Raw genomic sequence first — 13392 nt, forward strand, 5'->3', positions numbered from 1 at the left:
GCCCATTCTCCTATTGATGAACGTTGGGTTATTTCCAGTTTGAATCATTATGAATAAGGCTAAGGTGATATTTGTGTATAGGTCTTTCTGTGGACACATTTTCATTTCCCTTGGGTAAGATACTTATGAATGGAATCACTAAGTCATAGCTTTGAAGTATGTTCAACTTTTTAAGAAATCGCCAAACAGTTCTGCAAAAGGGCTATTCACTTTACATTTCCACCATCACTGTATGAAAGCTTCAGTTCTTCCACATCTTCACAAACAGCCTTCTCAGTCTTTAATTTTAGCCTTTCTGCTAGGGATGAAATGGTGTCTCATGGTTTTAATTTTAGTTTCCCTGATGACTAATGATGTAGAGCACCATCTCATGTACTTATTGGCTACTTGTATATCTTCTTTTGTGAATGATCTGTTCAAGTGTTTTGCACATTTTTTTATTGGGTTGTCTTTTTGTTGATTATGGCAAGGGATTCCATAAATATTCTGGATATAAGTCCTTTGTTTTATATAACACATATATAGCACACATGCTACATATGTGCTTTGAATTATTTTTATTGTTAGTCTTTTTATATCCTATCCTCACGTTACTTTGCCTTATAGGATATCACAAACTTTTTAGAATGTTTTGTGAAAATTCCACTGCTACTTGTTTAGTTCCTTGAAGAAATAACCAAATTAACATTTCAAATTTATCCTGTTATGCTTGTTTTTAGGTTCTTCACACCTTCTCACTAAGCTTTCTTAGTGCACCATGATAGATGGTTACTGTACTTTCTCTATCCATAAACTATGACTGTTAATAATAGATAAAAGTAATCAATATAGTGGGTGAATGTCAGTTATGTACTTTACAAGACTGGGTTAAAGATCATGGTTTTTTATTGTTACTAAAATCCCTTATTGCTGTTAGCCCTGCTGCCAGTAGGGTACTTACCAAGTTCTTCTACCAAGGGGGTTCCAAGAAGTTCCATAGTCCATCAGGTCTAGTGGGGGCCTGGTCCATGTAGTCACTGATGCTCTTGTACATAGTTGAGCGCTCTGTAGACTCTTGTCTGCTGTGAATGGCTACTGCTGTAGACTTGAAGTGAGCATGTAAGGAGTGTCCCGTGCCAAGTCACTTTTCTGATCACTGCCCTGCTTTCTAAGGTGCCTGTAAACCTAAAAAACAACCACGCGTGACATACTTGACCCCTCCATCCCTTTCAAAATTTTTATTTTGATTAAACTTTTTATGTTTTTACAATTGCAAATTCACATGTAGTAACCATAGGTCTCTGAGGATCTGTCCACTTTTTTCCCTGGTCTGTTTTTGCTCTCTCATTCAGGTTGGGTAATTTCCACTGTTCTATTTTCATTTCACTGATTCTTTCCTCTCTCCCCTCCTTTATGCTACTGAGCTCATCCACTGAGCTTTCAGGTTTGGTTGTTTTATTTTTCTCTTCTAAAATTTACATTTGGGTTCTCTTTATATCTTCTATTTTTTTGCTGAGACTTCATTATTTTTTTGATAAGGCTTTCTATTTTCTCATTTGTTTCAAGCATGTTTGTGATTATTTAAAGCATTTTTATCATGCCTTTTTAAGAATTCCTGTTAGATAATTCTTCATCTTGGTGTTAGCATCTATTTTTTTTTTTTTTTTTAAGATTTTGTTTACTTATTCATGAGAGACAGGGAGAGGCAGAGATGTAGGTAGAGGGAGAAGCAGGCTCCCCACAGGGAGCCTGATGCAGGCAGGACTTGATCTCAGGACCCCAGGATCATGACCTGAGCCAAAGGCAGATACTCAACCACTTAGCCACCCAGATGCCCTGGTGTTAGCATTTATTGTCTCTTTTCATTCAGTTTGAGATCTCCCTGGTTCTTGGTATTCTGAATGATTTTTTACTGAAACCCAGATAATTTGTGTATTATAGGACTCTGGGTCTTATTTGAACCTTCTGTTGACTGACTGACTATAGACACTGCTTCAGCAGGGATTATCAGGGGGAGGTCCCTCATTACTGCCGGGTGGATATAGAAGTCCAAGTTCCTATTTGTTCCATTGATACTGGAGTGGGTGAGTTCTTCCTTACTGGGTATGAGTTCTGCTCTCCTCCTTGGTCTTCACTGAGTTCAGTGGAGGTGACCTTGTTATTGCTGGGCAATTGTGAAAGTCCTGACTCTCCACTAGGCCTTCTCTGATACCACCCTGACAAGAAGATGGAGAAGTGCCTAATTACTGCCAGATAAGGATGGACATCTAGACTCCCCACATGGACATGGCTTCCATCGACATTGTAGGGTTGAGGAGGAACTCATATCAGCTGGCATAGATGAAAGTCCTGATTGCCTACTTGGCCTTCTCTTTCACCAGTTTGGCTGGCATGTTGGGGTGCCTCAGTGCAGCCTCCTAAATGTGTAAGTCTAGGAATCCCTTTTGGCCTTTGCTCATATGAGTGAGGGTGAAGGCACAGTTATTTTCTGTAGTGTTTGGTTGGTATGGAGTGGTTATTATCTCAAAAGTTTTCTGTTTTTCTGGGCTGTCCTTGGCTCTTTTGCTAGAACAAGCAGGCTTTTAAAGGGGGATTTTTTTTTTTTTTTTTCTGTATCCTTATGTGTTTCTGGGATACTGGCTTCTTTAGATCCGTATCTAGGATGCATGAGGCAAAGGAAACCCAGGGAGCTCAGCAGTGTATCTTTCCTTGAGTTTTGAGGTCCTTAACTACCTTGCCTTCTTCATCTCTTAGAGATTCCTTGGATTTATTTTATTTATAATGCCCAGGGTTTTTAGTTGTATTTAATAAGAAGAATAGAGGAAGAAAGTACTTCTGCCTTTCAGAAACAGAAGTGTTCTTGTGATAGGTACTTTTAAGTGATAGCTCTTTTACTACATATACTTTTAAGAATGACAGGAATAATCTACCCTAAAAACATGGCTTTCATTACCTTCATTGTGTGCAGTTTGCATTTATGTAATTTACATATCATTTATATGATCAGATGAAAGCTCCTTAAAAGAATGATAACATCCTGGTGTTAATATTCACTGGTTATTATACTGATCCATCACAAGACTAGAATAAATAAAATAGTTGTTTTTCTCAGTAATGTAAGATACTGAGTGGACACTTAGACATAATCATACCACAAGAATCAAGTAGAAAGAGTGGAAAGGAGACTAGACAATTGTACACAAGATATACAACTAAAGAAATTGCCAACTATACTTTATTTGAACAAAGCTAAATGTACTGAGTACATAGGTAGGTAGGTAGGTATTACCTACCCAACCTTCTGTTAGGAAGGGTCCCGCAGAGGAAGGACTGTATTAGGGAGACAGCAGGTAGATGGAAAGAAAGCTCAGAGAATAGGGAAAATTGAAGAATGAGACAGATGGGGATTGGTGGTAATGATTGTCATTTGTTGTAGGTTAGGGTCCAGGGATTGAATGGTCTTAAAACTATTGGAATTAGATTTTCCTTAAGAGGATGTTTGTACTCTATTGAAAGGTTTTCAGTTTTGAGACATTCAGGTAAGTATTTATTGAACTCCTTCTGTGCATGTTCAATACTAGGAACACAGGAGTGAGGGAAGCAGTCTTGTTTATCAAGCTCCTTGGAGGTTACAGTATAGCAAAGAAGATGGTTGCCACAGAATCTTAAATACCATTGGTGGTCTCTTACTGAGCCAGATAGTAAGAGAACAATGTACTTATTGGAGGAATCAGGAAAGACTTCCAGGGAAAGTGGCATTTGAGGAGATGGGGGCCCCGTTTGCAGCAGAAGCAACGTGACTAAGTGGGGGAATAAATCGATTTCAGTAGAGTAGGGAAATAATGGGAGACAAGTCTGGAGAGGTAGGCTGGCACTGTGCTGGGTTGGGGAGTCAGTGCAGGGTTCCCTGCAGAAGGAGCAGTCCTCATCAAGTGATCCAGCTGTTACTGTCTGGTGAAATTAATCTAAGAGAGCAATTGAACAGTGTTCTATTGTCCAGCATTGACCAAGATGCACACGTGTCCTTCAATTTGCCCAATTGGTGCAGAGTATCTGAAGTTACATACACCTGAATTCATAGTGAGAAGATAAGTATTTATGCACCAACCATATACTTGTTGAGTTGGATGACAAATTGTAGAATGGATTTTTCTTAAGTACTTGTATCTTTAACGTGTTAGCCTATTTATTTTGAACACAATCTAATATTTTTAAATTCTCTTTCTTTAAGGTATTGTGTCCAGGTCCGGCACCCTGACTTATGAAGCGGTTCACCAAACAACCCAAGTTGGGTTGGGACAGTCTTTGTGTGTTGGTGAGTGATTTTGGTAGAATCATTTTATTGTAATGCAGTATTTTTGTTGAATGAGTATAGTAATAACTTTTGGTTATTTCCAAGAGGTTTTGATAACCATTTTATTAAAAAGATGTCATGATCTTAAATTTAATTTTCTTCAGTGTGAAGCCCCACTGTATATTTTAAAGATTCGTGGCCCAAGATTTGACCCTCATATTGAGCAAGCATTGTGGGACATGTGGCCCCTGCACAGCCTTGGTGCCGGAAAACATCACTTACTTCACTTGCTGTGAAGAAACAGTTCTTTGCATTAGGACTTCTGGTTCTACAATTATCATTTTGTTAGTGCTTCCCAGTTACTGAGTTCTTTGTCATTTGTTATCTTATTCTTAAGGCTACCTTCTGAGGCACCTCTAAGCTGAAAAGTGGTGCTATTATAGCTTTATTGGTGAGAAAATCTATATCGAGGATGATTGAGTTCCCCAAAACTTCTTTTGTTGCCACATTATACTGCCTACGACTTTTAAAAGTAAAAAGATTTTACATTTTAAAATAATTTTAGTATTTGTTGCTAAAAGACAGATTTCTCATTTTTATAAACATTTCTTCAAAGTTTTAGAATACCTTTTAAAAGCCTTTCAAAAATAGCTTTTCACAATAAATTCTGAAATAAAAACCTGGAGTATTTTAATTAGAATTAAGATCCATAAAGTCAATATTGGAAATAGTGATTGAGCTTCTCTATGTACAAAGCACAGTCTTAGTCACAAAGTAACTTAGTGTGGTGGAGAATAAGAAAAGGTTTGAAACAGAATTGCAAAATTCATTCTCCAACTTCTGTCTTTAATTTGTAAATTACTAATACTAATGCCCATTTCACAGAGAGGCTATAAGAAAGAGGAAATGGCAGGTCTAACGTGCGGCTAGGACGCAGTATTTGACACACAGTACTCATAAATGCTGCTTCTCTTCTTCAACTTCATTCTTCAGAGATGCATTGAAAAGTAGGAAATCAATCCTGCCATCAGTGAGTTTATATACATTATAAATAAAAAATAAAAAGTGGCAGCCAGTCTGTTGGGAGCATTTCCTTTAATCCTGTCCAAGTACTTGTCCTTAAATGTTTGTGTTGTAGTCATCACTCACCCTGTATCTAAGGTGAAAGGGATCAGTGCACTCTCTGTCCCTCACTGGGACTTGTCTCTTAAAACTTGTGTGTGGTTTCTCAGCAGTGTGCCTCATCTATTAGTTACTTTGTGCAAAGACATTTGTAAAATGTTTAATCAGAGAAGAGATAGTCTTGCTTGCTTGCATCACAAACACACCTTTTTAAAAAACACCCATTTTAAAAGAGTTGTTTGGGAATAATTTCATGGGAGGAAAGAAGCTCGATAAAAGAGCTAAAACAAAAATGTCTTTGTGAATATCCGAAATCAACCACCATTTATCATTCACGTAACATTAGAAACAAATAAATGTAGCGATTTGTGATTTTTTTAAATGTTAAATACCAGAGTGACTGCATTTTAAAACATTGGTGACGGGAGAGGCAAAATTAGAACAATAATTGAAACAGCATCTCTTATTTTCATGGTTCATCCTTAAATTTTCAGCTGGTGTTGCTATTCTTTGAATTTTTCAGGCATTGGAGGTGATCCTTTTAATGGCACAGATTTTATTGACTGCCTTGAAATCTTTCTGAATGATCCAGCCACAGAAGGCATCATACTGATTGGTGAAATTGGTGGTAATGCAGAAGAAAATGCTGCAGAATTCTTGAAGCAACATAATTCAGTAAGTTTGGGTTTGGGTTTGGAAAAATACAGCTCTTCACACACAGTAGGCACTTCCTGAGCTAGTCACTGCTGTGCTGCTGTTGATTCTTACTCTCCTGACAGTGCTTCTGCAGAGGCTACCAGCAGTCTCCATTCTTTCTTCATCCTCTCCGTCCTCTTGGTTTTTCTCCTTCTTCTCATCTTAATTTTTCCCCAGAGTTAGTCTCTGTGGCCTATTCCTTAAGTGTGAATGATTCTTGTATATGAACATACTTCGTGCAGTTCCAAAGGCAGAAACCTCAGAAGCATCTTTTACTTCTCTCTCATCACCTGTTTGCACTGTTACCAAGATCTGTCCCTAGTAGTATGTTGAGATTCAGTGCATCAGCTGTAATTAGTCCCTTTGCTCTGGTTCCAGCTGCCATCCTCTCCACCTGGACCATATCAGTAGTTTCTTCCTGATTGTCTCTACTGTTCCTCAGGCACCATCGTCTCCCTTCTGTCTCTGGCCATCCTGCTCACAACCACCCAGATCACCTGCTCTTCTGCAACACAGACATTGGCGTTGCATACCCTCTAGTTTTAAACCCTGACAGTCTCCCATTAAATGGAAGACAAAGTGTGGACTTACCATGGTCTTCCAGTCCCTACATACCTGTCTAACTCTCTTCTTCAGATCCATGTCCCATCTGACTGGCCCGATGTTTTCATTCTCACTTGCCTTTGCTTATTCCTTCTGCAAAGACTGCTTACTATCCGACTCTCCCTCTAGTCTATATCAGGGGCAGCAGGGACTGCCCCATCCCCCAGCATATCAGGCACCAATAGGTGGTGGATAAGAAAAGAATGAAGCATATCGTTAAGAGTTTGAGGTAACTTGAATTCAGAAAAGTTGTAAACTTTGAAATTCAAGTAAAGACTGACTTCTTTTTAGGAAAGATTTGGGTTACTGTGACATTATGCTATGTTCAAGTGAATTTTAAAATGTATTTAGACCCAACTCTGGATCCCTTGACTAGCTTAGATTTTGGTGGGAAAAGCTAAGTATATACGTTTTATTTCATTTGGCACATGTTTTTCTATTCCTGGTTAGTTCTTATGGGATGAATTTTTATTAAGGACCTACTGTATGTAGGATTCTAGGTTGAACAGATGACATAAGACACTTAGCACAGTACCTGGCACAGAGTACTGAACAGAGTACTGAACACTCAGTAATGTTCTCTACTGCCACCATTACTGTTTTTATTATTGTCATTATTATAGTGACAATACTTATTTGTAAAACTGGTGTTGTTTAATCTTGACCCTTTGAGAAAGGTTTTTGTCCTTTTATGAATAAGGAAACTGGCACAGGGACATTAAAAACTTGCCAGTGGCAGGTATATAGCAAATGAACTAAAGGTGGGATTCATCCCCCACGTCTGCCTGACGTCTCCACTATGTCATGGAGGGGTCAAGAGGCTGATTGCAGGGATTCAGGAAAAGGGTTACCAGCCCTGGGCCTCTGCTCAAACTATGCTGATATCCTAACTGGTCTGTTTTGGGGCTTTCACGTTTCTCATCATTTCTGCATCTTGTTTTCAGACCATACTTCCTTGTAGTCTCTTTAGTTGTATTTTTCTCTGCTTAAAAAATTGTAAGTGACTCTTCTTTGTTAATAGGACAATATAAACTTGTCTGACATTCTAGGTTCATCAAAATCTTGTTTCCTTCTAGTGCAGCATTCTTTTTCTGTAAGTATGGAGACAGAAGGATCACGTAGAAATTAGTGCCACTTAAATAAAAGATGCTCATAACTGTGTAGAGCCCATAAGTAAATGAAGAAGTGACTTGTAGAGTCTTTTCTTTTTAATTCTGCACCATGGTAGGTGCTGGGCATACAGAAATAAATGTGAACATAGTTTCTGAATTCAGAGATTCTTAGTTTAGGAGGGGAACACATGGGAAATAAGTTACAGCCACTATACTTAGTGTAATAGTAGAAACTTGTCAAGGGCACAGCAGGGTCACTGAATGGAGGATGATCAACCATGTTTGTGGAGACTGTGGGAGGAAGAGTCAGAAAGGCTTATGGGGAAAGAGGAGGCTTGAGTCAGGTCTCAGAAGTTAAGTAGAAATTTGTCAGCTGTCCAGCGAGGGTGGAGAACATTCCCTACAGAGGAACAGAGGCAGAGCAGCCTGGAATTACTGGGAGACAAAGAGCAGGGAGGAATGGTGGGAGATGAGGCTGGAGTAGGCCGCATCAGACCATGCAGAACCTGGCTGCTGGCACCATAGCACAAATCTGGGCAGTGGAAGCAGCTTTCTAGTAATCATTCACTGTCACATGTTCATAGTTAGAAAAACAAAATGAAACCGATTTCACTTAAAGAATGTCCTTGATGAAGCAGTAAAAATTATTAATTTTATTAAATCCTGACCCATGAGTCAGTATTTTGTGATGAAGTGGGAAGTAAAGCACCTTCTCAATTGAGTTGTGAGCTGAACTAGCTGCTTTTCTTACCATGAAAAAACCCTCAAGAACAACTGGCAGACAGACTGTTCAGACTTGGGTATGTCGTAGACATTTTATCAAAAATGAACAAAGTGAACCTCCCATATCAAGGAAAACAACTTATAGTATTTGACAGTGATAAGATTTGAGCTTTCACGTGAATATTCATATTTTGGAAAAGTTGTTTCTGCCACTGTGAACTGGACTTCCTCCTACTAAAGACTTTGATTAAATCTGGTAACAGTGACTGATTTATTGATGTTGAATAAAGAAACGTATCAACATTTGGAAGATGTACATAATTCAGTAAACATATTTTTCATTCAGCCAATGAATGTTATAAAATCATTATAGGTAAAAGATCCATTCAATGGATTTTAAAGTAACAGAGGACAGAAAGTTCATTGCTATGGTTCTAGATTCCAACATTGTAACTGACCCTTAAGAAATTACCACTTGAAGAGGTTTATCTAGTATCAAAGAAGAGTATCCACAATTATCTGACAGGCTGTTAAAATTCTTCCCCTTATCCAGCCATGTATATGTGTGAGCCCAGACTTCTTTGAGTTCAGCCAAAATACCATATTGGAAGAGATTGAATGTAAAAGCGGATGTCATAATCCATTTGCCTTTTATTAAATTTGACATTCAAGAGTTAGAAAAATGTAAAATAATGAATGCCACACTTCTTACTAAAATGGTTTTTAAAATAGTTTTTAAGTTTTTATTTTTCAATGAATATTTATATAATTTCTTAGTTTTAATTTCTAGTACAGGAAACATCAGATATAATCTACATAAACAATAGTTCTTTGGGGTTCTCAATAATTTTTGTGAGTATAAGGGGTTTTAAGACCAAATGATTTGAGAATTGCTGGCCTTGGGGAAGGTGATGGTACCTGAAGACAGATTCTGCTTGTATTCAGGTTCCGCTTTTTACAGCCATCTTTGGATACCTTGTTGCTTCTGAGCTCTTATTATGAACATGATATTTTCATTTACTGTGAAATTTAATCATATATTCAAATAATATTTTGGTATCTCTTAACTAATTGATAATATTTTATATTATTTCTTTAACTGTATTTTAAGTCTAGAGTACAGGAATTCTTATATCTCCCACGTAGATTTTTATTTTTTTACCTCAGAATCTAGGATAGTGTTCTTCATTTACATAGAAGTTGTATATTAGAATCGATTTTTATTAAATAAAAGTAGTCCTAATCTTCCTTAGACTTCATAGAATTTCAGAGAGAAAGTCATCATTCATTTCATAGATGAGGAATCAGAGGTTTACAGAGATGGTATGCCTTGTCCGAGGCCAACCAGCTTTAGTCAATAGGAAATTGAATCTGGCAACTTCCAGTCCTATGTCTTTTCCAATATACCTTTCCACCTTATCTTTTTTTTTTTTTTCCTAGCAAATTTTTTTTTTTGGTAGACTACATTAAGACAAAATCAGGTTGAAATAAAATAACCTGATCTAGTGTCTTAATTCATTATTATCACAAATCACGTAACATATGTTTTCAAATGTGCTTTGTTTTTCAAATGAAAGAACCACCTATATATATGTTTGTAAAATAGCTTGTGGCCAGTGCAGTTGAAGTTTAAAATCTAAACAGACAAATATTTGCTCAGGATGGTTTTCCTGAGTTTATTTGAAAAGTTGAGTCATCTCAAAGGTGAATGCAGTGATTGCAATTACAGCTTGATGTTTGTGTTCATTTTCTTAGGATGAGTGGTGGGTCCTGCCCAGGCCATTTGCAATTTCATTTCAGAGTCATGAAGTCCAGTTTTGGTCAACTTCTCATGAGAGTGTTTACAATACCACTTTCCAGGGTCCCAAGGCCAAGCCTGTGGTGTCCTTCATTGCTGGTTTAACTGCTCCTCCTGGCAGGAGAATGGGTCATGCAGGGGCGATTATTGCTGGAGGAAAAGGTGGAGCCAAAGAGAAGATTTCTGCCCTTCAGAGTGCAGGAGTTGTGGTCAGCATGTCTCCAGCACAGCTGGGAACCACCATCTACAAGGTGAGCTGTAGCAGTGGCCTGAGTGCTCTGAAGTTACAGGCCTTGTAGCTTGGGGCTGCACTGGGTATCTGGAAACCCTGGTCCTTTCTTCTGGGTCTTACTGTTTATTTCTTTCTGGTGTGCAGCTTAACTGTCTCTAGCAGCTGCATCAATGTCCCAGTGTCCTAACTGGGCATGACCAGGAACAACATTCTGATTTGAAAACACTTATTTCTTTAAACATTGGAATTTGTTCTTTTGTGTGGGGCAAAATAAGATATACAAGAAAATGTTTCAGAGTCCACTAGTGCCATGAATTCCATCTAGGCATCTGTATTTCATTTTTTTCATTGAGGACCTTTGGAATATAGCTACCCTGATCTCATAGGTCTTTGTTGTTTCTAGGGAGAGGGGCTGAAAGCTAGTGACAAGAAATGAAAACTGGATGAAGGAGTTGATGGGGAGCAGGGTAGGGAGATCAAGAGAAGAGGGTAGGGGTGTCCAGCCTGTAGCTCTGGCCCTGGCTGTGTTGAGATGCCATTGTTTGCAGCCATTGCAGCCTGGCTGTGTTGAGATGCCATTGTTTGCAACTTCTTAACCATATGCTCTGCTTTTTCCTTTTTAATAGAACATCATAGTTTAATATGTTCTAAATGACCCGGTATCTTCTATAATCTCTTTGTAATGAGTTTTAGCCTGTCTCTTTAAGTGATCATTTAAGGCTGTCTTTCTTTTTAGTTTTATGATGGTTATAGGTTTGACAAAAAAGCAAAGCAAAAACCAGACATTTTAACCATGTTGAGAACAAGCATAAATTTATCCCCAGCATAAATTATAAGCCATGTTAGAGCTCAATCTTTTTTGCCCTTGCCTTGCTCCTTGTTTTATTGGATCTTTGCATGATCCTGTCTTTTGAAATAAGGCACCATGTGCTGCAATTCTGGGGGCTAGTGAGTGTGTGAAAGAGCAGGGGCAGACAGGCGGGGAAGCAAATGCTTATGCTGTTTGGAGACATGCATTACCATTTTGCTCCAGTAAGTGGCAGCAGGCAACTACACATTGGTCATATTCTAATTACAATCTAGAGAAATGTGATTTTCAGTATTGTTTCCTTTTCACATATTTCTGAAGTGCTTGACATTCTGTTCAAATCTTGACTGAATCTACGTTTAGTCTCTTTCTTGGAGAAACTAAGCAAACCTGTTTCCATTGCCTTATTAATAAGGCCAGCGTGGTTCATGTGTGGCCTTGAAGGGTTTGCCTAAGTAGTCAAGTTTGTCAGCTCTTAATAATAAGACTGCTGTGGAAAAATAAGAGTTCAAAGAAGCCTCTCGGGCTCTGTGTTTGGGAGACATAAAGCTAAGGCTCTGCATCTAGTCTTGTGAAATTCAAGCTGACGCAGCCTAATTTGAAAGCTGTTATATTGTGTTCAAGCACCTTCATCCTGGTACATTTCACTTTTTGTAATTTTTGGTTGTTCAAAGGATCCTAAAGATAAGTGGTTTCAGAATCACTTTGACCAGGAATGTAATTTGAATCTTCAATTTTTTTATCCCCTTTCTCTTTTCTGTTTCTGTTTCTGAAGGAGTTCGAAAAGAGGAAGCTGCTATGAAAGAAAAAACATGAAGTTCCCTAAACCTATGGAATTAATCATTATGGAAATGTGAACCAGCAGCTGTTTGCTTCTGTTGTCCCAGGTGTCAGCCTGTGTGCCTGTCGCTGGTCTGTCGGTACAGCAAGAAGAAAACACAGGGTTCAGAATGTCCTATATTGAGGTGTTTCCACCTCATTGTGTAACAGACAGCCAGTAAACCTACCAATTGATTTGAATTTGGTTTTGGAGCTTTTTATTGTTCCGACGAGGGGGATGGGGAGAGTGGGAGAAATGGAGGCATGGGGTATGTGTGTTGTGCGTGTTTTAAAGAGCTCTGTGGAGAACGTTGTAAAAGTTTTTTGAGAGAATGAGGCTGTAAAAATTTCGGTATGACATTGATCTAATTATTTTAGATGTAGAATGACTTTAGTTCTCTTTTGAATCATAGTTTTCATGTGTGTCTATATAATAGTACTAGATTCTTGACACTTTTGAGGTTGAGAGCATGTAGGAAGGCAACTTAATTGTCGCCAGGGCCACCAAGAGCAGTAACATCAGGATCTTAGGCAGCTCACCTACGTTTCAGTTGAAAAACAGGTTTTCAATAATGCAGTGTTTTCTGTGGTTCTGCAGAGGGCTCTCCCTTTCCCCATCTCATTGCTTGAGATTTAAGACCTCTGCTGCAAAAAAAACCAAAACAAACAAACAAACAAACAAACAAAAAACCACAGGAGAGCGGTTAGCCATCCTACTTTTGTTTAAAAGGGAACTTGTTAATAAGAAGCAATTCCAGTGGATATTATCAAATTGTGTAACTGCCCTGATGGAAGCAAATGTAATATTAGGGAGAAGGCCCTGAAAAAAGACTGTCTGGGGAGGCCTTCCAGCAGAGGGACTATGACCTGGGACCTGGAGGTTGAGAAGGTTCCAGCCACACAGCAGGCCGGGTGCCCAGGCAAAGGCTGGGAGAGGGGAAGAGCTCACTTTGAGGGTGCTGGGAGGGGCTGGAGGAGATTTGGGGGCGTGGGGAAGACAAAGGTGCTTTTGGAGCTCCCATGATGGCTGCTCCATCCTACCAGGAGTAGGTGTCAGGCCCACAGGGTTTCTGCCTGGACCAAGGGCATGTGGTGATGGACTCCAGGTCAGGGAGCCTTTAATGGCCGCTCATTGCTGTTTCCTTATCTTGAAAGTGGGGATAATGACCCCATCCCATGGGGCTCCTCACAGCTGGTGTGCGAGTG

At 38.9% G+C, this 13392-nt stretch overlaps 1 protein-coding gene across 1 annotated transcript in view; it reads left to right on the forward strand.

The window, feature by feature from the left end:
* Positions 1-12387, forward strand: part of SUCLG1 (succinate-CoA ligase GDP/ADP-forming subunit alpha) — a 31905-nt gene extending 19518 nt beyond the window's left edge. The window contains exons 6-9 of the mRNA XM_038561601.1: positions 4211-4294; positions 5919-6070; positions 10390-10578; positions 12143-12387. Coding sequence (XP_038417529.1) covers positions 4211-4294; positions 5919-6070; positions 10390-10578; positions 12143-12169 — 452 coding nt within the window. The 3' untranslated portion in view covers positions 12170-12387. The remainder of the gene's footprint in view (positions 1-4210; positions 4295-5918; positions 6071-10389; positions 10579-12142) is intronic.
* The last annotated feature ends 1005 nt before the right edge of the window (positions 12388-13392 follow it).

This window comes from Canis lupus, chromosome 17 (assembly GCF_011100685.1).
Source record: "Canis lupus familiaris isolate Mischka breed German Shepherd chromosome 17, alternate assembly UU_Cfam_GSD_1.0, whole genome shotgun sequence".
NCBI lineage: Eukaryota > Metazoa > Chordata > Mammalia > Carnivora > Canidae > Canis > Canis lupus.